This window comes from Cyprinodon tularosa, unplaced genomic scaffold (assembly GCF_016077235.1).
Source record: "Cyprinodon tularosa strain WSP-4 unplaced genomic scaffold, ASM1607723v1 ctg211, whole genome shotgun sequence".
Taxonomy (NCBI): domain Eukaryota; kingdom Metazoa; phylum Chordata; class Actinopteri; order Cyprinodontiformes; family Cyprinodontidae; genus Cyprinodon; species Cyprinodon tularosa.
The window spans coordinates 889,249-912,055 of record NW_024038781.1 but is presented as its reverse complement, the minus strand read 5'-3'; the positions used below and the strand labels follow the sequence as shown (position 1 = coordinate 912,055).

Below are 22,807 nucleotides of genomic sequence, written 5' to 3'. Positions count from 1 at the left end.
AAATACTGAAGTATATTCTATGGGAACAATGTTGCACAAATAAACTTAACGCACTTTGCCTGAATGGTGCAAAATCCTGACAATAAATATAAATTAAAATTGCAAAAAGTAAAAAAGGTAGTCTTTTATAATTTAAAAGATAACATCATTGAACCTGTGTCTTGTGTCTTGGCTCCCTTCGGATGGTGAACACGGAGCTGCAAGCTGAAGAACTCCATGATCTCCTCCTTGAGGTTGGCACTCGGCCTCATGTCTTCCCAGACGCTCAGTAAAGAGGGAAGAAGCTCCTCTCCGAGTCGGCAAACTCTCATGCGACAGTTCATGGCGGCAGATCTCAGGAAGATGTTCAGAGCCGAGACAAGATGCTCCAGGATACTGAGGTGTTTTTCTTGCCTGTCAGGAAATAGATGCATGAGTTTAATTGCAGGTTCTCTCAGTGTTTCTGATACAACTAAACCTGAACAAGCAGTAGTTTTTACCTGGCGTTAAGCATTGCTTTGGAGAAGAAGCTAAACAAAGCAGAGTTGAATCCCTCCGTCTGTGTGCAGCAGCCCTTCACTACTACATAGATGACTCTGCTGAGCAGCACGCGGTTGATGGCTCTGGATGAGGAGCTGAACAGGCCGCAATACAACTCCAAAAGGCCTTTAGATCAAAAGTCAGAGTCAGTCTTAAAAATTTATTAAAAAAACCCGCATCTGATGGAAAAAAAATAAAATAAAAAAATCAGATCTTTATCAATTAGTTTTATTACACTCACTGATTGACATTATCATAGAATTTGCAAATGTTAAGTGATTTCTGTAGAAGGTCTGAATCGGTGCAGGAGCATCAATTTTTAGCAAACAAAACAGCAACTTTAAAAATACCACAGATTTAAAAAAAAAATTAGGATTCAGCCTTATATATATATATGAGAGTTTTTACACTTTCTGTGTGCAGTAATTGTACAAATCTGAGTAAAATTCAATCCAAAAAATATTTCTACCTCTTTTCAAGTTTTGAGAGGTTTCTGAGATTTCTTGCAGTTTTCCATTAGATTAGATTCAACAGGTACAAGGCAACGAAATGCAATTTAGGTCTAACCAGAAGTGCATTAGCAGCAAGTGTAGGATAAATAATGGTTCCATAAATACAGGACATGGGTTTCTACTGAATAAGTATAGAAATGAATACCATTATAAACAGAATCTTACAAATAGATGAATATAGTATATAGATAACTAGTGTTGTGAACTAAATTTACAGCTGGATAATTGCTGAATATATTATACAGGTGGATAATACTATAAAAAAGGTTTTTGCAGTTATGTACAATAGCATATATACAGATGGATTTTTATATAAATGAATGAATAAAGTTTGGACAGAAGCTTTCCAAAATAAAGTGCCGTGAAAGGTAATTGCGTATTACAGTTAAAGTACGTTATTGCAGATGTATATGTAAACAATTGGTACTGTGAATAAACAGTCGGCAGTGCAAATATAAACAGTCGGCAGTGCAAATCAATATTCAGTCAAGGTGAGTAGTGTAAGATGCATGGAAACAGTTGTCACAATAGTAACAGTCAGGAGAGCATGTGAACATTACGGCCTTGTAGAAAACAGAATAGCAAAATGGTTGTAGGTGTGAGGAAGGAAAGTAGAGTCTATCATCAGGTGGAAAGTAAAGAATCGTTGTTATACTAAACAGTGAAAATTTTTGAACTTGATGTTTCGATATGGAAACCGTTCAAGTTTCCAAATAAACCAGATTCATTTTTCACACCTTTAAGCCAGTTAGATACTCACTCTGCCACTGCTGCCGAGTGACGTCGCACCAGTACTTGCGGACAGAAAGGATGTCCTTTAAAAGGAGGCTGCTGTAATTCTCTCCATATGCTGAGCAGCAGAATGAACTCTGCAGCACCTCCATGACGTGTTTCAGAAGTTCGCTGCATTTCAGCCTTGGTCCCCCTGCAGAACAAAGATACCCTGGAACCGCAATCAACTTTGTATTTTCAAAGATTTTAGCTTTACATTCCTAAAGTTTTAGTTTAGCAAAGAAAAACACTTTTTTTTTTCTTAGAACTAGTCAGAACATCATCAGATGTTTAATGACCCATACATAGCATCTCTGTTTTGCGTCCGATCCGATAGAAAATCTATCAATGAAACATTAAAAACATAAAAAAAGAATACTTCACCCACGATAGGAGTTCAGAAGGACAGAAAACGGATAAAGTAGTGATCCTCTTTGAGCCGTGCAAAAGCAAGGAGGGACAGAAACCGCACTTAATAAAAAAAAAAAAAAAAAAAACTTCCGGAGTAGAAAAAACAGGTCTAGTAAAATAGTCATCCTCTTTGAACCTCACAAACAAACAAAAAAACAAATAAACCATCCCACAGTGTTTATTGCTGTGTTTTTCTTTTCTTTAGACATAGATCTTATTATGTTTTTAATATTGACATATAAACAATTTCTAGCTGATCTGGTTTGAGAGGCTGCACAGACTTTTCAAGCCGGGCTTTGATTTATAGAATGCGATGATGGTTATTTTACTTTTCTATAACTTTTCATAATTTGTCCAAGTCAAATGTGGCAAATGGTTTTATTTTGCGTATAGCACAGAGACAGAAGTGAAAAAAATCTGCGCAGACCTGCCCACCCTACCTAGTTAGTTCCTCTCTGTACGCAGTGTGACAGAATGAAATCGGATCTGAGATTAAAAAGTTGTACGCAACTGTTGTGTTCAGGCTTTAAAAAAAAAAGCCCTAAACTTTTTGCCTTTAGTTAATTTCTACCCATCAACACGTGGAAGAAAACCAACCCTACTCCTGTAAGAAAACCTGTTAGACGCTCCAAAAGACTTTAGATGAGTGCACAGGTTTCCCTTTTAGCAGAACGTATTTATGATACACTGAATTTTGTGGTTGAAACACAATTAAAAGTGAGGAGAACTTGAAGTGATGTTTGGAAGCTAAGTTAGGCAACACGTTTTGTTTTAATCAGGGCTTTTCCACGAAGATCAATTTATCTAACTGAAACACAACAATTCATTTTACGGCTGGACTATATGCGGACTTTGCCCTTACGTTTGTTTGCATATCTAATGAAAAATTTGACCAAGCTGCACGTTTCAGCCATCTTCTTCTGCCGTGTTGCCATTGTAGTCGCTGTGACATTGGATTTACTCGACTGCATGCTCTCAGTCTCCTTCTGGACAAAACGCTGCAGAAACCTGAATAGGAGGAAAAGACAGGATTGAGCTTTTCTTTTCAAAGGCATTTTGCAAAAGTAGAATAAGTAAAAAGGGAATAAAAGTGGAATGATTATACAATTTAAACAACTAGAATTTCTTAGATGAAGAATATTAGACAAAAAAGAGAAGCAAAATTAGTGTGGCAAGGAAAATAAAATATATTATAAATCCCAGTAATAAGAATTTATCTGACACAGACACCCACTTATAATATCTGTGGAGACGTACCTGAAAACAGCATCCCATGTGAGCTGACCGGAGCCTTTAGCTTTAGCCCCAGAGGTGCGATCCAATTCCTGAATGACCTCTTTAGATCGAATGAGTCTTCTGAAGCGCTCAGTTTCTTTCTGGTTGCAAAAATTAGGGAACAAAAAAAGCGATAGATGCTATGTACAAAAAAAATTTACATATAATTAAATTTTATTTTATTCTTAGCTCCTTTACCTTCCTCTCTGTAGCCTTGTCATTTTCCAACCCTCTGCAGCAAGCCAGGAGATCATGAAGAACTAGACTCATTGTGTCGTTAGTTTACATAGGCCGCTGCACCTGCAAGGAAGGATCAACAGTAGCAACAGGATTACTGCTAATACACTATAAGGCCAAAGTCACACATGTGCAATGTAAACAGACAACATCTGGGCAGGTTGCTGTGTTTTGACCAATTTCCTTAGAAACAGAGAAGAGGAGGAACCAGCAAATCTAAGCAAGCATCAATGCAAACTACAGGTAAGTGTGTCCTCTGAAGCAGCACAAGGAAAACTTTAGAAATCTAACCAACTAACAGGTGAGTAGTCTTATGATTAGTTTAGAGATGCTTTTATCACACTGACTCTGACTTAATTAGAAGAACAAAATGATTGCTTTGCATGGGAACAGCTCTTGAAACCATTCTTCTTTTGTCAGCCATATTTAAATTTAATAAAACAGCTGTTATATTAAAAAATAAACTCATTGTCTAAGATATTTATATCCTAATATTGCACCCAAATAAATAGTCCTCACAAATTCACTTGATTCATTTTTATTACAACTGTCTCTCTAGGTTAAAATCATTAAGAAAGTATGAGATGTTTACATATGTCAATCCCCATCAATAAATAAAACATAGACCAAAGTTTTGGTTTGTCACTTTGTGCAAGAAATCAACAAATCTGTGGTAAACTGGTGCAATCCGTTGTGCTATTTCTTTTTTAACAGTGAGAAAAACCATAAAACAGTTTATATCATCGCAGCTGTCAGCATTCCTCTCTAAAACACGTATGACAAAGTAATCAATGTTTGAATTCACATACCTCCTGAAACAAAATCACAACAAATATAATTTGACCATGCCTGCAGGGAAAGGGTAATCGAAACTAGCTGCGAAGCTGATTCACAAATCTCCATTTACAAACTTTGATTCTCTCATAAAGCTTACTGACCTCATTGATCTGCACTGATTCTACTCTCCAAGCTGTTATTCGATCAAGTGCAGAAGTTACAGGAGGTTTTACAGTCCATCCCGATACTAGTTTACCATTTTTCACGCGCATCTTAACTTGCGCACAATTTTACGCAGCTTACGTAGGAATATTCCCGCCCCGGGAAAAAGTTCCTTTCACATCCTGGTTGTAATAAAAAGGGAAATGAGTTCTTCCGTTTGGATTTTTTAAGTTAAATAAAATAAAATAATTGCTTTAAGTAACAAAAGGTCCCTCATTAATCTAAGTATTGCATTAACTCCCAAAACATCAGATATATGTATGTTCACATGGAATATTAATGTATATTTGGACGTTTAAACATTAAGAATGGACAACAAGTCCCAGAAATCCAAGCGACACGTTAAGTTGCTACTTCCGGGTGGTTGAGTTCCCCGCCGTTTGAGAAAGCAGGAGTCTTGTCAGGATGTCGCCTTCATAATATCACAAAAAAACACGTATTTTAATGTCGGGATACGCGGCGACTTTTATTAGCATTTATTTGAATATGTAGTTGTTTAATAACCTTTTTTTTTAGTTTAATTAATCGGTTGTCATGTTACTTCCTTCTGACGTCGCTCGGCTTGTTTTGGGTAAGCCGAACATAAAGCTACAGCTGCTCTAGCGTTAGCTAGCAGCCATAATGGAATGGGAACAAGGCAGCTTTGGACACAGTTGTTTATCTATGAGTGAGAGCTTTTTTTAAAACGTTTTTTGTTCATTTTCCTATAGGGTATCTTCAGGAAGAGGGGCTGCCTGCTACAAGCCGAGCCTTCATCCATGAGAGCCCGAACCTGAAGGAGTATGCCGAGCACACCACAGGGGATGGCACCATCCCTGCTTGTGTTTTTGTAAGTCTGAGGAACCACACAGATTTTCCTGCCATTTAATCCCAGATTATTGTCATGATAAGCTATTAAGCAACTGTCTTTTCACTCATTCACAGTCTATTTTTGGGAAGGGACTAACAGCCATCTTGAACGAGTATGTGGCTGCTAAATCGAAAGGTAAAATTCACTTTCATGTTTAAAAACACCTTTGTATTTATGTGCCATCTTTAACCAGATGCTAATAACTGTCTTATTATCTTTTTTTTAAGAGTCCAGACATGAAGTTCCTCTTGTGATGACATCATTATGGAAAAAGCTAGATTTTACCATCAACCAAATCAAGTAATGACAGAAAGATTGACATTTTTAGGTCTTTTAATGTTTTGAAGTGCATTTTAGTGATTTAATATACATGTGTTGTTTTTCTTAGGTCTTTGCAGAATTCTCCTGCTATTTCTTCAAGTCAGAGAAGTACGTTCGATTGTTTTAATCTCATTGTCTCTTTTTATGTTCAATAATACAGAGTAAACATAGATTTGTTTTCCAGCTTTTTTTTATTTTTATTGTCATTACACTGTCACAAGTGCAGAACAATGTACTCCTTGCATTTAACCCATCCTCTTGGGGAGCAGTGGGCTGCTATTTTTGGGTGCCAGGGGAGCAGTGTGTGGTTAAGAGTCTTGCTCAGGGACCCAAAGTGACAGTCTGTGGGAGTGAGGTTCGAACTCAGAACCTAAGGATTCCAAGCTCTATGCCCTAACCACTAGGCCGCCACTCCCTGTTATCTGCTTTCTGGGAATATTGAGGTTTTAATTAGTTATGTTTCCAAACATAACTTCATATTGTTCCTAAAATTCAAGCCCCTTTAATGAGAATATAAAATAAGGGACTGCCTGTTCTCTTACTGGTATTGTGCAGTCCTGGTCAGCCGGCTGAAAGAAGTCCAAGCTTTTCTTATGTTTGCAGAAAAGTCTGCTTGAAAAAAATATTTTTAGGTACATAAAATCAAGGATGGTGAATAGATTAATAAGCTTCCCTTGCATTAATGGTGTTGACCATTAACCACTAGGGCTGGGCAATTAATTGCATTTGCAGTATTATTCTCAATTTAACAAAATGCAAATTTAAAAACTGGAAAGACGCTGATTTTTAATCACGCTATATTTAAAAGGAGTAAGACACTAAGTTCCTCTCTCCAGCCTTTTAGGTGGTGGTAAAAAGCTTTAAATGGGTTTGTTGCCACACAGAAAGCTAGAGAAAATTGTAGCTGGGAGGAGTGTTGGCCTATTGGTTAGAGCAGTACGCTTGTGCTCTGAGAAGGTTAAAAGTATCTGGTTCGTTCCCCACACCCACTTGGGGTCTCTTAGCAAGGCCCTGAACCCCACACTGCTCCCCGGGTGCCGCACAATGGCACCTGGGGAGCTGCTCCCCAAGGGGATGGGTTAAATGCAGAGATAAAACTCTTCAGTGTGAGATTAATAGTTTAATTATTATATTATTATTAGCTAACACAAAGATCTATGCACCCAAGTAGAAGTAAGCAGTTTTTCACACAGTGGTTAGTAAAATACTATAACAATGGAATCTGGGCAAGCAAGCTTTCAAAAACTGAAATCCTGGGTGAATCATCTATAAACTAGGGTTTAGTGCAAAGGAAAATCCAAATAGAATCGCAATCTAAATTTTGAATTTTGGCAAAATCGTGTCCCTGAGGAAAGATTGCTTATTATAAGATGCTTGACGAGTTCCTCCAGATAAACGTAAATTTATTGTTTTATTAGACTCTTTACATATTTTTAACATGTCAGAATCTCATCTCCTGCTTTTAGCAGATTCATGTATTCTTCATTAGTTTATTGCAAACTTGGGTCAGTTTAGATAAAGTAGAATGGAACGTTATGGCTTTCTTAAAATTGCTATTTTAAGAAATGCAAGTTAAATTTTTTATATAGAGCAAAACCGACGTCGAGAATCAAGAATCCACCTTTCGTATTCCATTATCAGAGTTTTTAAAGTGTTTAACAGAGACGTTAGCACCTCGACGTCGGAGTACACAGAATGAAGCGAAAAGACTACAACTGTGTATACAGGCCCCATTTCCGTTTCCGGTGGCAGGGGAATATTGACTATTCCTACAGAACTCAATGGGATTTACAAAATGCTAAATAAAACAAGACAGGAACGGTTTTTCTTCACGAAACTTTTTTTGGAACGTCATTGAACAGCGCTGACGACCCGGTGAGTAGCATATTTAAAAAAAAAAGAACGTTTAAGGTTGTTTTAAGGACATTATCGGACATGCTCTATGCAAGCCATTCTAAAGCAGCCAGGGGGTGATTCTAAATGAGCCAAAAAGCAGAGACAGGAGCAATTGTCAAACTTTTGGTGTCGATCATTCGATTTCATCCTGGACACTACAGAAAATGGGCTTAAAGTGTAAAAAACCGAACTTCTCCTTTAATCTTTTTTTGAGTTAGAAAAAAAGGTTTTCTACTTTCACTCTAGCATAAATATTTTAACAATAATCTGTCAGGTTTTTCTTTGTATCAGTAAGAACCAACATTGAAATTGAAAGTTTGATTATCACACAATCCAAATCTGAAATTATTGATTTATAAATTTGTGTGTGTGGAGGGGAATCTAATTAATGGTTAAATACCAATATGTTTTTGTTTTGTTTTTCAAGTAGTACTTTATTGCATGACTCATGGATTCATAGAGTGATGAGGTTGATTTAGGGAAAAAAGACACAGGTTGTTTTTATATTTCTAAGCAGTGTGTAAATCACATGTTGTCCTATTTATTGAGTTTGAAAACTTTAGGCTCAACGGTAAAAGTCAACTGTCAGTGTATGACTGTAGCATCCGTGCACTAGCAGCATGCTGTATGCAGCATATTGTGTCCCGTCAACATCTGTGTTCACTCGCCCGCCTCTGTTCTTTGCAGCACGTTCACGCATCGGGTTGGCAAACATGGCGAGGCAGCAGGTTCTCACTGTGACATCTTCGAGCAGTGTGCTCTGCTCCTCTGTTTCTGAAACCAGCTCCTTCATCGGCCCTGCGCACACTTCCCACTGCATGCTGGGCCACTCCACTCCTGTGAGCTACAGCAGCCCTCTGAGCCGACCAGCACCAAGCAGTGGGGCACAGCAGCCGGTCCAAGATGGCAGCCGGTTACTCAATACACCCCGTAAGTATTTTGGCAGCTTTGTTGGGGCGTTGAAACAAATTGTGCACTTTCATTTTAAAATGCTCTGTTCGAGTCAAACTTTGCTGTTGATTTTACATCAGCAGCTTTAATGGATCGAAGAACATTTTATTGTTATTTCACAGGAGATTCACCCATACAAGTAGTTGTCACAGAGCATCGGCTCACTTCAGGCCCAGTCTCTCCTGGTCGAAGGAAATGGTAAGGAAGGCAACACGGCATAAAAAAAAAAAATACTGTTAAGGTGGGTAAATTGGGAATCTATTGCTGTAACAAACAGAAAGGCGACAGAGGAGGGTTGGAATAAGGGTAATATTATCAAAAAAAAAGAACCGTAGCAAGAACCTCGCTTATTTTAATATTTGTCACAAGGTGAACAGTTACTGCAGTTTTCACCAGTTTTGATGTATATGGCAGGTTTCCATTTAGTCCCCTGCTCTGTTTTGTTGTTACACCTTATGTGATCCAAGCCAATTATCTGCATAGATAGATTATCTGCATCCTTCCCTTTAATTAACCTTTCGTCTGCTTTCAGGGACACTCCCAGGAAGAGAGGAGGTGCAAGCGGGTCGGGTGGTCCCAGCAAAGCTGCAGTGACTGCCAGTAGTCAACCTGCTGATGCACAGCCTGAGGAGGTCGTCAATGAGAACTTCCCAGTAAGTTTATACTTGTTTTTTTTTTTTTTTTTTCCAAGTATTATTACCAAATGAATCTTTTGGGGGGGGATTTTTTCATGAAGAAAAATTTTTTTCAGATTGTAAGCAATGTGTCTTTACACGTGAAGTTCTTGCTCTGGCAGTTTCTGTAAAATTTAATTTTTGTAGTATTTTTGAATCTGGACAATTGTTAAAAATGGGGGGAAAATGTTGTGTTTTTAGACTTTACTCCCTGTTACGTAATTAAAATGTTTAATTCTCTTTTCTTGCCTTTTATTCTTAATCTCTTCTTTGCACTTCCTGTCCTTTCTTCAGCCATTTTCATATCCGTCCTTTTGTTTCCCTCTTATGCCCTTTCTTGCCTTCTATCCTTCTTCTCATCCTTTCCTGTGTCCTGCCTCCATTCATTTCTTGCGTCCCTTCCATCTTGTCCTTTCTTCTTGCCTTCCTGCCTATATAAAGTGTAACCCAGTTGAATTATTACTGCTGCACTTTAAGAAATGGAAATGTCATGAGAGTTGGATAAAATTAAATGTCATTTTGTGAACAAAGAGTGTGTACACAAAATGACAAAAAAAGTTTGTCAAAGTCGAACTATCTGCGGGCGAATTTTTGCTTTCTATATGTTTGGTTATTTGTTTCCATAGACACACTGTCTAACTATTCTGTTCATCTATATCTTCACAGCAACTTGTGATACAAAATGCTCGCGACAAGATATTGGGGGACAGGTCGCTTCAAGAGAAGCTTGCTGAAAACATCAACAAAATCCTCGGCAGGTAAGATGAGAACCTGTTTTTAGGTTTTGTAGAAGCTGATCGTGGGCAGAACCTCTCCAGATTATACCACATTAACTGGGTCTTTTTATTATTCCTGATCCAGTGACGCAGTACCCCAAACCTGCAAGTCCTCTTCCAGCGCAGTGGAGCAAGACCAATCTATAGATGAGATTCTAGGATTAGAGGTGCTAAAATAATCTATTTGAAATAAATCAAATGTGTTTTGTGCCTGTTCTTGTTAGTAAATCCATATTCGTGTTGTTTTGGTTAATTTCCTTCATGATATTGTTATCAGGGAGAAATCCATATGAGTGATGATGCCATCCATGACATTTTGGAGCAAACAGAGTCCGACCCGGCTTTTCAGGCCCTCTTTGAGCTCTTCGATTACCGTAACTATCAGATGCTTTCTTTTATGTTTTTTTTTTTTTTTTTATCAATCAAAAACTCTATGGAAGTCAATTTAAAAATTGTTTCATTTTTTTTTTTTTACAGATAAAAATAAAAATGCAGATGGAGATGCAGGGGAGTCCGGTAATACCTGCAGCGCAGTAGAGAATGAGACAGTCGGACCCTCTGCTGCTGTTCAGGTCCTTCAAAATACTGATCCAGGTATTTAATTAATTGTAATGTAGAAATAAACAAGTTCCATTGCTTGACAATGTGATCATGGGAAGTACAAGTAAAAAAAAATGCCTGCAGAGCTGTTATCCTGGAAAATGTTTTAAGGTTTCAAGTTAGCATTCTGTTTAGGATGATTGTCAGTATCCATAAGGGTATAATTGTATTTTCAATTTAATTGCAATGAAAAGAAATGCAATCCCAAATCTGAAAGGTAACCTTTAATTGGGTTAGAGAAGGAAACTATCCTTCCTACAGCTTCCTACGGGGGGGGGGGGGGGGGGGGGGGGGGGGCGGGTCATCCGGGATTCATAGAAAGATTGTTAAAGATGTAACTTTCATTCGATTTCATCCCTACTGTCCGCCATACGGTGGTGCTGAAAGAATTGAATGACTATTACCAACTATGTTCCCTCTCAAGGACCACATACCTCACTGAAAGGGCCCAGTCAAACTTCATAACCTTGCCCAGGGGATGAGGGGCAGCCATGTTGACGTTGTAGAACCTGGTGACTATACTTGGAGAAACCCATGATGCTGCAGCACATATGGAAACCACGTCGCGGTGGCCATAACGGAGACACCAGCTGCAGTTTGTCGCCATCCTCGCAAAACCCTCTATAGCAAGCCTGCTGTAAGTTGGTACTTGAGGGCCGCCGCCCTGCAGGTTTTAAAGGTTTCCCTACTTCCGCACAGCCGACTCTGATGATTGCAGTTCAACAAAAGCCTGTTAATCCGCTATCAATGCAAATCAGCTGTGCTGAAGCAGGGAAACCTCTAAAACCAGCAGAAGAGTGTCCCTCGAGGACCGACTTTGAGCATGCCTGCTCTCTAGAGCCAGTGCATGAAGACACGTCCACATCACTGAGAGCCTGCAATGCCTGTGCAGCATGGCATCCAGAGGAAAGCTGTTGAGCCACCTTTGAAAGGGCCGCAGAAATGGCAAACCCAAGGGATCGACACTAGTGGAAGCAGTCAGTTTGTCTTGCATCTGCTGGAAGGTGACATTGGGAAACCACCTGTCCAGACTGAATTAACTGACAAGCTTGAGTATGGTGTCCACCCTGTGGACAGACGGGCGAGCCATCATGGTTGTGGAGTCCAACTGCATCCTGAGAAAAGTGGATGTCTGAGTTGGAACAAGGCAACTCTTTGCCAAGTTGGCCTTGAGGCTCAACCATGAACCTTTAGCAAGAAGCTGGCATGTATCATGAGAGGCACTTGTCTGAAGAAACTGAGGTTGTGAGCATGTGGAATAGAAGGACCTTTAGGACCTGATCGAGTCACCTCAGTTCCAAAATGGGTTGAAAATCACTTGTTTTCTGTGGCACAACAAAGTACATTGAATAGTAGCATGCAGCTTTCTGCAGAGGGTCTACAGCCTCTACTTTGGTCAGGAGGAAAGAAAGCTCCTGGTCCAGAACCTGGAATTTCACAAGGTCGATAAGTCATTTTGACCCGGCGTGAAAAGGAGTCCCAATGTCATCACTGTAGCCTGGGGTTAAAGTGGCAATCACCCATGGATCCACAGTATGAGCAGACCAAAACCTGAGCTGCTGAGTGGAGAAATGTCCGACAGCAGACCCGGTGGCGACATTTTTGATCCACGCAGCCGTTGGAAGCAGAGCCCTGGATGACAGCAGCATGTACAGCTTCTGATTGGTCACCAGTGTGACTCTGTTGCTATAGTTACTCAAGCTGCAAGGGAACATTCAGTGCTTTCAGCACTGCCCTCTGGCGGTCAGTAGTGATGGGTAGTTAGTAACAGTTGTGAAAATGGTCAGGATTTAGATGGGGGCTGTTTAATAGGAAAGGTTGAGTTTATTTTTTTCCTCATTTTATCTTCGGGTAGGAATTCTGGATTCCGTACAGATTATGCAACAAACTTGAGTACTGAAGAAAATCTCGATAATAACACAGGAACTGCAGTTTGAAGGAAAAAAAAAAGAAAGTCTCTTTGACTTTTGGCTAACAGTCAAACAGTCTAACAGCCCTAGTATCAGTTATGGTTTCTGAGTCTTCAGGGTCAAAGTGTGTCTCAAACTTTAAACATGTGAAAAGTTAAAGAATGAACAATTTTTTGTGAAACCCAGCACCACATTTTCACACTTCATTGCGAAGGTTTTTTTAGAGTCTCCATATGTTTTAAAATATAACCGATGGATCATACCTTTAAGGAATATCAGAGCTTTGCGATGATTACATGGTTAATGTTCACTGAGTCAGATATTTTGAACACGATGATTAAAAGAAATGAGTTGCATGAAAAACATTTCTTCTCCCTGCACCTTTGTATTGCTGCTACTGACCTGCTGAAAGCCTCATAATGAGAACATGGCTAACCGTCCCTTTTTGTGTGTTTTCTTATTATTTCAGCTCCTGCTCATCAGGATGCGGTGGTTTCAGATGCAGCATCAGGAATGCTGAAAGGGAGACCAGGACAGGAGCGTAAAACCAGAAAGCCTCCAGCACCAACAGTGTTAAGGAAAACCTTTTTGGACTCTGGCGACAGAGCTTCCAGAATCGAGAACAGCTCGCCCAGGCTGCTAGTAAGCCAAGGGGAGCAAAGAGGCCCCTCGTCTGCTTCAGGAGGCTCCGCCAGGAGACAGAAACCCTCGGATAACGGCAGCGCAACATCGATGGATATTGATGAACCTCTAAACACGCCGCCGCCTCCTGTGGACATTGTCCCCTCTCTGGAACCCCCCTCAAAGGAAAACACGTCCACCCCAGTTGTGCTTTGTAAATCTGACTCTGTTCCCTCATCCAAAGACCCAACCTCCATCGGTGAAGACGGATCTGCCTCAGATGTTGACAGGAACCCTCAGCAGCACCAGGCCAAAGGATCAAAAAGTCAAACTGATCCAGCAGCTGCAGGTGATCAGCCTGAGGTTGTTTCCACTGTGGCGGTTCGGATTAACAGCCCTGCTGCAGCGACTCCCAGCCAGCCTGAGGTTTTAGTTTCTGGAGGAGACGGTGTAGCAGTGTGTCAGGCCTCTGCACCATGTGCTTCCTCTACTGCTGCTCCTGTTTCTGCTTCATCCACATCTGCAGCTCCTCCTGCAACAACTACCTCTCCTGCCTCCTCCTCTAGTGTTACAGCAACACAGAGTCCTCCTACCACCAACCCGTCTACCCCTCGTAAGCAGGGGGAACCGAACATCGTGTCTTTGAAGATTATCCTCAGCGAGAACCAGGATGGAGATACTTCCAGAGACACAGCCATAAATCAAGCAGTTTCAAGTATTTCCCAAGAAAAGATCCCCACTATCTACCTCTCTTCACCTGTAAAATCTCCGGGCTGTTCCTCTACTCCGAAGGCTAGCTTTGACGAGGTGGCACAGGCAGTGAGTGGCCTCCAAAGGTCAGAGGGGTGCGCCAGCCCTCTTGTCTGTAAAGCCGGAGGAGTAAACACATCTCCAATAAAAGCGACGTCTCAGGCGCAGCAGAGCTACATCATTCAGCTCCCGGTGGACAGCTCCAACCCCAGCCTCCAAGGATCCACTCCCAGCTATATATTTGTGGCTCCAAGTCCAGATGTCCAAGCCAGACCTGTGCTGCTTCCTGCTGGAGTCCCAAACGGACAACCTTTACCCGCCAATCAGCATGGAGTCGCCACACAGAGCTTCTCCGCAGGTGAGACTGGCAGCCTCGTCTGTCTGCAGGGGGGCATAAAAGCATGGAAAATGGACATAGTCTGTTTTACTTTTCTAACCTGGAGACTGTCAGAAAACTAAAACAAAAATTTAAACCTGAAAAGATACTTTTTTTTTTTTTCAGTCCAGTATACCTGTGTTTATCTGTCTGTCCGTGCATAGGATAACTTGAAAAGTTCTAAAAGGATTTTAATGAAATTTTATACCAAAGCTGCACCTCAGTCCAAAGAACAATCCATAAAATTCTGGTGATCTAGATCATAATACGATTGCAGGGTTTTTTTTTCATAAGGATTTTTTTACATTATCTGGTAAACAAGTAGTTCCACCCACAACCAGAGAATCTAGAGGTATTTTACTGAAAATGCAAACACAGTAAAGGTGAGCAATACCTCGCTTCAATTCTCGATCTGCTGATCATAAAAGAAAGCAGAGTAAATGAAGGTGAGAGCAGAACATTTGGTAATGATCCAGATGTGCGAGTTTTAGCTATAGGTGTAAGTTACATTAAAGGAATAGTACACCCAAAACATGATTAGCCTTCATGCGCACTTTCATCTGGTTTGATCTGCCGCGGTTTCCGTAGCGTCGTGAGCTCGCAGGCGCACGCTTTTAGGAAATCCTATACACTACTGTTTATGCTCTAAAAACATTCTAAATGACTTCGTTTCGAGTAAATTCTGGATGCTACCCACTCAGGACACTTGGAATACATTGGACGAGCAGTATGGAGGAATATTGACACGTTTTTTGTGGACTTTTATGGACCTTTCTGTCTCGGGCACCACAGACCTCCATTATTTGAATGTCAGCAGACAGCAAGAAGCCTCCCAGATCTCCAGATGCATTTGAGATATCAAAAAAGTACTCCAGAGTGTTGTTCAGCATGGGGGTGAGTAGAAAATGAAGGCTAATCATGTTTTGGGTGTACTATTTCTTTAAAGGGGCAAAATTTGCAGCTTGGTAGAGATCTGTGCTCTAGTTCCATCTAGTTTTGGACTCTACAACATTTACCACCCAAAGAGACATTTATGTCTCTACTACCACAAAAAAGCTGTTTTTTAGCTGCAAAACTGCCAAAAGCCTTTAAAAAAAAGATATAATAATAATAATTCTTATGAATGCCTTTTTTAATAAAAGTATTTATATTAAGAGCTAAACCTGAATTTCATTTTCCAATTCAAAATTTTATTTTGTGATTTTTCTTTATAAACTTTTATAGTAAATGTATTAAACATTTTATTGAACAGAAAAACAGAAAGATGGAAACACTATTGAGTTGTGTATGATTATCTGCCTCAGTAAATGGAAGGAGCAACCACAGGATGCAGACTCCTCATCCAGATCTGAACCTCAGTGTGTGTTCTCTCTCTGCACAGGACCAGCGCTTATATTACCCTCTCCCGTAAAGCCTGTTGTGTTTCCCGTTTCTGTCTTGGGACAAAATCCAATTGGAAACATCCGTGTTGTTTCCAATCAGGTAACATGAATTTATTTATTTATTTTGTTATAGAATTATTACTTTTTACTGTAAAAATCCATCCTAAGAAGAATTAATGCCCCCCAACATACATTTACAGATGGTTGACATTAAGAGCTCTAAACCTGTACAGCCGACAGAAAAGGTCAAACCCAAGCCAACAACCACCGCCCCCAAACCGGCTGCAAAATCAAGTCAGTTTCATCTTTCTGTTCAGATTGGAGGTATAAAAAAAATGCTTCAATTTCAGCATCTCATTGTTTTTTTTTTGTTTTTTTTTATCTGAATACCAGGAAATGAGAAAAAAGTTTCTGCTGCAGCTCTTCAGCCTCAACCTTCAGTCCAGAAGGATTTGACCAAAACATTCAGTCATAAAAGGATTTTATGTTTTGAATCTTCAGCATCAGAGGTTCAATCTCAAGCTACAAAAACAACTGGGACCCCAACACCTGCTGCGCCAAAGACCTCACAACCCACCCAGGAGTCAGATAATAGAGGAGCCGCCTGTCGGACAAAACCCGCCATCTTAGGCGGCAGCAAACCTAAGAGAAGGGTGGAGACTGTGAGGTGTTCGTCTGACCCCCAGGGTGGAGTTAACTTACTGAAACACGCAGCTTCTTCACAAAAGCAGCGGAGAGATTCTATTAAAAAGACGCCTCGCAAACAAATGCTTGTCATTCATGACCAAGAGCCTCAAAATGCAAACAGTTCCTCACAGCCTGACGCTGAGAAGAAGTCACAATCAAAGGAGGTGTCCAAATCTTTTGAGGGTTCACATGGGCCTAATGACGAAGAATCAAAAGCTAAAGAAAGTTGCAGCTCCAGGTCGCCGTCATCCGACCTGTTAAGATCAGGAAGCAGAAAGGACAATGAAGAGATCAGCAGGAAAGAGGCCGGAGAGAAGAGTTCTTCAAAATCACGAGAAGCACGAACAGAGAAGAGGTCTTCCTCCCAGGACAGCGTGAATGTCAGAGCGAACAAGGAGAATGAAATGAAAGGTAGCCTGGAAGATAGGAAACAACAGTCAACAATGGCCTCCCCAGCATCCAGAGACTTCAGCCCTCCACCTGTCGCACAGGCCAAGCCTGGAAAGGCTGCGTCAAAAACTAGTTCTCTGGCTAAACAGGCTGCTGAGATGCTACAAGACCTCAGAGGCCTCAGCTCTCCCTCCAATCCGCTGAGAAAGGCTGGAGCCGGCACTCCAGAGCTGAGTCTTTCTGAGGCTGATCATAACCAGGAAGTTCCTGGTGATTGTCAGAGGACTCCTTCCGGTCCGAGAAACGCTAAAAACGCAGAGGGGACTCCAAAGCAGCTTTTGCTTCCCAACACCCCAGATGTGCCAACCTGTAGCCCTGCCAGCGAAGCTGGGAGCGAAAGCAGCATTAACATGGCCGCACACACCCTCATGATTCTTTCTCGCGCTGCCATCGCCAGGACAGGCACTCCGCTTAAAGACAGCCTGCGGCAGGAGGAAGCAGGAGAGAAGTCGCCAGCGAGCTCCAAGAGCAAAAAACGCAAGCTCTCCCCAGCCAGAGAGAGTCCTTCTGCCAAGAGAGAATGCAAGCGATCTCCCAGCAGCAAGAAGGACAAAGTGAGTAGAGAGGTTTATTTTCATCCTTTAACAACAATTTATGAAAAACATCACTTGTTTCAGAAACTGAAACTTATGGGGTTTATAGATTTATTATGCAAGTCTGATGAAATGATAAATAACAGATAATGACAACCTAGGTTCACTGTCTCAGAAAGTATTAAATGTTAAAAAATCAATAGGATCTTTTGAGCCTGAATATCAGGCTTCAAATGCTGGTGAAGATTCTCAATCATCCAGGTTCATAGCCAACTTTCTAGGAATCAGGCTTCAAAATTGTTATTTTCTAGGCACTTGATACAAGGTTAGGGTTTCTTTAATGGATTACTGGATCAGTGAGGCAGTCAGCCCATTGTTCTACTGAGGCATAATTGAAGCATTGATAGAGATTTTCAGATCATCTACAGTGTTTGGTCTGGTGTCTGTTTGTCTCTTGATTCTCTATGGATCAGTTGAGGCCAATCTGCTGGGCTGTAGATGACAGTCGCTCAGTAATCATCAAACCAGCTTTTGGCACCTTTGAAAATGTAGACAGGTACTAGGTCCTGCTGGAAAATCAAATCAGCGTACCTATAGAGTTTGACAGCTGAAGGAAGCATCAAATGGTCCAAATTTCTGAAAACATGGCGGATCAACCCCAGAAAAGTTGCTCAACTCTTCCTCCAGACTCTGGGACCTTTATATCCAAATAGAAATTCAAATTCTACTTTATCAGTCACAAATACTTTGGAGTCCTTAGCAGCGGTCTGGTTTCCCTTTTTTTTACATAACCCATTTAAGACCTTAAGAGATGTTCGTGGTTCAGGACAATATCTGTATGTAGTGGCTTCATATGTTCTGACTTCCCACTCAGCCCAATTTGCTCAACATTCCGTTAAAGACCACAGTTATTCCTTTTGCTGGTGCAATTTTTCCCTTCCAACTAACTTTATGTGAATATGCTTAGAAGTATTGACACCTTTTGTTGTACCCCCCCTTGTGAAGTGGTCAGTAGGAATGTTTACTCTGACAAGGATTTGGAATAAAGGTCCGATCAGAATAAAAATGTATCATGTAAACACTATAGTGGGAATGTTTTGATCACATTGGGCTCAATGGAAATATAGTCTCATTCCGGTGTTTATTCCTGATCTATAATCTAATCAACATCCATCCAAACTTGTTCCGATCACGTCATTAGATTGGGATGAAGTGACATTTGTAGCTTTCTTGTTGCAAACAAAGCTTTTCTGATTAAATATGGCGACCCAATGGCTTATGATATTTTATTCCTGTGTTTTCCTCCATGTGATTTTGATTGATAGTTTCAAACTGTTTTTTTTTTTTTTCACCTTTAAACTGATCCAGGACTTTATCCTTGACCTCGGTGGTGGCTTCCTTGGTTTTCCTAATGGTTTTTGTGCTTTTACTGCCCAGCAAATTTCTCAGGTCCTTAAAAAAATCGCTGTATTTGTAGATTGTTTATTGAACTTGGTGTTCCAGGTAAATATCTTACTGCTAGTTGTTTCTCAATTTCTTCACCACAGGTGAAGGGGTCCCATTAAGTTCGGTAAAACACATCTTAGTTGATCATTTAATTGCACTTTTAATATCTACCCTTAAAAATAGTATTGTTCTGCAGGGCTAGATCATGACCAAAAATGCATTGGAAGTCCCAATAAGAATTTATTGGGACTTCATATAAATTGCTGATTTAGACAGTGTATGCCAGACTTCCCAGAATCTGATGAGTCCAGAGCGTATGTCCAATGGCAGCCTAACTTATGCATACCGCACTGCAGAGAAATACTCATGAAATGATGCACAAGCCAGTGTCCGATGTGCCCGGAGGTGGAAGCGCAGAAAAAGAGAGAGGGGTTTGCAGTCGCAGCACATTTAGCATCATGTCTTCTAGAAAGATTGTTGGTTGTTCCAATGGCCGTGGGAGGATTCACAGGGAGGATTCATCACGCTCACCTTCTCCCTCACCCTATGATAGGGAGGAAGTCGGGAGGGGAACTGATGGATTCCTCCTGTGAACCCCCTTTTATACCAAAATGCTGCCAATATGGCAGTATACAGGTGCTGGTCATAAAATTAGAATATCATGAAAAAGTAGATTGATTTCAGTAATTCCATTTAAAAAGTGAAACTTGTATATTATATTCATACATTACATACAAACTCATATATTTCAGATGTTTATTTTGTTTAATTTTGATGATTACAAATGACAACAAATGAAAATCTCAAATTCATCATATCAGAAAATTAGAATATTGTGAAAAGGTTCAAAATTGATGGCCCCTGGTGCCACACTCTAATCAGCTAATTAACTCAAACCACCTGCAAAAGCCTTTAAATGGTCTTTCAGTCTAGTTCTATAGGCTACACAATCATGGGGAAGACTGCTGACTTGACAGTTGTCCAAAAGACGACCATCGACACCTTGCACAAGGAGGGCAAGACACAAAAGGTCATCGCTAAAGAGGCTGGCTGTTCACAGAGCTCAGTGTCCAAGCACATTAATAGAGAGGCGAAGGGAAGGAAAAGATGTGGTCGAAAAAAGTGTACAAGCAAGAGAGATAACCGCACCCTGGAGAGGATTGTGAAACAAAACCCCTTCAAAAATGTGGGGGAGATTCATAAAGAGTGGACTGCAGCTGGAGTGAGTGCTTCAAGAACCACCACACACAGACGTATGAAAGACATGGGTTTCTGCTGTCGCATTCCTTGTGTCAAGCCACTCTTGAACCACAGACAGCGTCAGAAGCGTCTTGCCTGGGCTAAAGAGAAACAGGACTGGACTGCTGGTGAGTGGTCCAAAGTCATGTTCTCTGATGAAAGTAAATTTTGCATTTCCTTTGGAAATCAAGGTCCCAGAGTCTGGAGGAAAAGAAGAGAGGCACTTCATCCACGTTGCTTGAAGTCCAGTGTAAAGTTTCCACAGTCAGTGATGGTTTGGGGTGCCATGTCATCTGCTGGTGTTGGTCCATTGTGTTTTCTGAGGTCCAGGGTCAACGCAGCCACATACCAGGAAGTTTTAGAGCACTTCATGCTTCCTGCAGCTGACCAACTTTTTGGAGATGCAGATTTCATTTTCCAACAGGACTTGGCACCTGCACACAGTGCCAAAGCTACCAGTACCTGGTTGAAGGACCATGGTATCCCTGTTCTTAATTGGCCAGCAAACTCTCCTGACCTTAACCCCATAGAAAATCTATGGGGTATTGTGAAGAAGAAGATGCAATACACCAGACCCAACAATTCAGAAGAGCTAAAAGCCACTATTAGAGCAACCTGGGCTATCATAACACCTGAGCAGTGCCACAGACTGATCGACTCCATGCCACGCCGCATTGCTGCAGTAATACAGGCCAAAGGAGGCCCAACTAAATACTGAGTGCTGTACATGCTCATACTTTTCATGTTCATACTTTTCAGTTGGCCAACATTTCTATAAATCCTTTGTTTTTATTGGTCTTCAGTAATATTCTAATTTTCTGATATGATGAATTTGAGATTTTCATTTGTTGTCATTTGTAATCATCAAAATTAAACAAAATAAACATCTGAAATATATGAGTTTGTATGTAATGTATGAATATAATATACAAGTTTCACTTTTTAAATGGAATTACTGAAATCAATCTACTTTTTCATGATATTCTAATTTTATGACCAGCACCTGTACAGTAGCTGTAAGTTAGAAGCACGTTCAGCGGTCGTCTGGAACATGTCAAATATGTTGATATGCGTTAGAGATAAGTTCTTGATAAGATACCTATAAGTTATGCACAAGTTGGCCTGCAGGGAAAGGGATAAACCTTATGTAATTACGTTAAGCGATTTAGTCCCCTTTAAAACTTCTCTTGTTAACTTTTGGGTTTGACTGAAATGTATTGGTAAAATTATAGGTGATCGAGTAAACAAATAGTTTTAAATCTCTATAAACAGCAGTCTGGCGTCATTTATCTATTGAAAAAGGCTTGAAATTAAAGTATAAATGTAAACTGAATGGTCTAAAGTTTTTAAATAGAAGAAGTTAATGAATAAAAGGTAAAAAATTTCAGCCAAGCCACTTCTGGTTATGTGTTGTAAAAATTGCTGCACCATGCCATTTGGTGCCATTTTGGTTATAAATACATTTTATAACTCAATTTTTCTTTTTCTTTGTTTTTTGCAGGAAAGGAAGAAACTTATTGAGTGTTTCCCCGACGATTTAGACGTGGATAAGTTCCTTTCCTCTCTTCATTATGATGAGTAAAAGTTGGCACAAGATGAGGATGGAGTTCACTACCAACCTGGGCTACTGTCCATAAACGAAGCAAGCAACCTGCTGAGACTGTTTTTATGGTTCCTATTGCTATCCATGCCTTAGGACCGCATGTGTTGTGGAACGTCTGTTTGACTGTTCCCTCGTTATCAAGAGTAAAATCTTATTTCGTGAAGCAACAAGGCAATCATTGCACTATTTAGGATCTGATTGTTTTAATTTCAACTTTTCTTTCTTTGCAGTTTGTTATTTTGGGCGCCACTTCTACATAGTTAATACTTGTTGTTATTGGATAACTCAAAATATTTCTTTGGTCAATATTTGACTAATTTCATTGATCCAGTTAGCACTGAGCGACAAATTTGTTTGTCAAAGTACGTGTTTGAAAAACGTATGTACCAGTAATAAAGACAAATAAATGGGCTTTTTTCATCTAATTTTGTCTTCTGTAAAGTCTAGGTAATAGAAAAACAAATGTACACACAAAATGTATATTTTTTATACATACAATGGTACAGCAGTACTGTCAGTGTTTGCTTAAACAAAATACAGTTGCATCTAGTTAAAAAAAAACAACCCTTTTTTTTTTTTTGTTCTGATACATGAGTCTTCTAGCCTAGTAAACTAGCCCCACCCGCCAGCAGCCAAAATAATTTTTGCCTGCGAGTGGTCTAGCCTTGATCTAGGCCCTAGAACTGGCGGGTCAATCACAACGCAGAAATCTGTTTTCTCGATGCAAAGTGGGCAGGGTTTTGAGGGCGTGACGACAAAGCTGCGCGACGATGGAGAAAGCACAACATGAAAGATGGCAACAACTATTGAACAATTCTTGTTTGAATCAGGTTTGGAATCAATTTTGGAAGGATTAGACTTGGGGTTTTCGTTGAAACGTGAGCAGGAAGAGGCTCTACGCTCATTCCTTTTTGAGAAGGATGTTTTCGCCGTTTTACTGACAGGCTACTGTTTACACTACTGTTTTACATTACTTATTTACTGTTTACATTCCCCCACCAGCTTCCTGTCGCGCTTA

General features: G+C 40.3%; 2 protein-coding genes across 3 annotated transcripts in view; one reads left to right on the top strand and one right to left on the bottom strand.

The window, feature by feature from the left end:
- The window catches only part of atm (ATM serine/threonine kinase), a 38,712-nt gene extending 33,913 nt beyond the window's left edge, over window positions 1–4,799 (bottom strand). The window contains exons 1-7 of one of the 2 annotated variants that reach the window (XM_038285548.1): window positions 4,664–4,799; window positions 3,687–3,788; window positions 3,471–3,589; window positions 3,076–3,221; window positions 1,792–1,956; window positions 480–645; window positions 155–393 (exon numbers count right to left, since the gene is read on the bottom strand). In XM_038285548.1, the coding sequence (XP_038141476.1) occupies window positions 155–393; window positions 480–645; window positions 1,792–1,956; window positions 3,076–3,221; window positions 3,471–3,589; window positions 3,687–3,758 (907 nt within the window). In that variant the 5' untranslated portion in view covers window positions 3,759–3,788; window positions 4,664–4,799. Of the gene's footprint in view, window positions 1–154; window positions 394–479; window positions 646–1,791; window positions 1,957–3,075; window positions 3,222–3,470; window positions 3,590–3,686; window positions 3,789–4,534 lie in introns of both variants that reach the window. The other variant, XM_038285549.1, reaches the window with a different exon arrangement.
- A 293-nt stretch (window positions 4,800–5,092) lies between these two features.
- Window positions 5,093–22,209, top strand: npat (nuclear protein, ataxia-telangiectasia locus). The gene is made up of 17 exons (XM_038285552.1): window positions 5,093–5,295; window positions 5,435–5,553; window positions 5,649–5,709; window positions 5,802–5,874; window positions 5,963–6,003; window positions 8,479–8,721; window positions 8,865–8,940; window positions 9,275–9,395; window positions 10,083–10,174; window positions 10,278–10,359; window positions 10,470–10,566; window positions 10,670–10,786; window positions 13,172–14,431; window positions 15,831–15,931; window positions 16,032–16,125; window positions 16,225–17,522; window positions 21,688–22,209. Exons 1-17 carry the CDS (start codon window positions 5,259–5,261, stop codon window positions 21,766–21,768), a joined length of 3,993 nt encoding a protein of 1,330 aa, XP_038141480.1. The 5' UTR covers window positions 5,093–5,258; the 3' UTR covers window positions 21,769–22,209.
- Window positions 22,210–22,807: the final 598 nt, after the last annotated feature.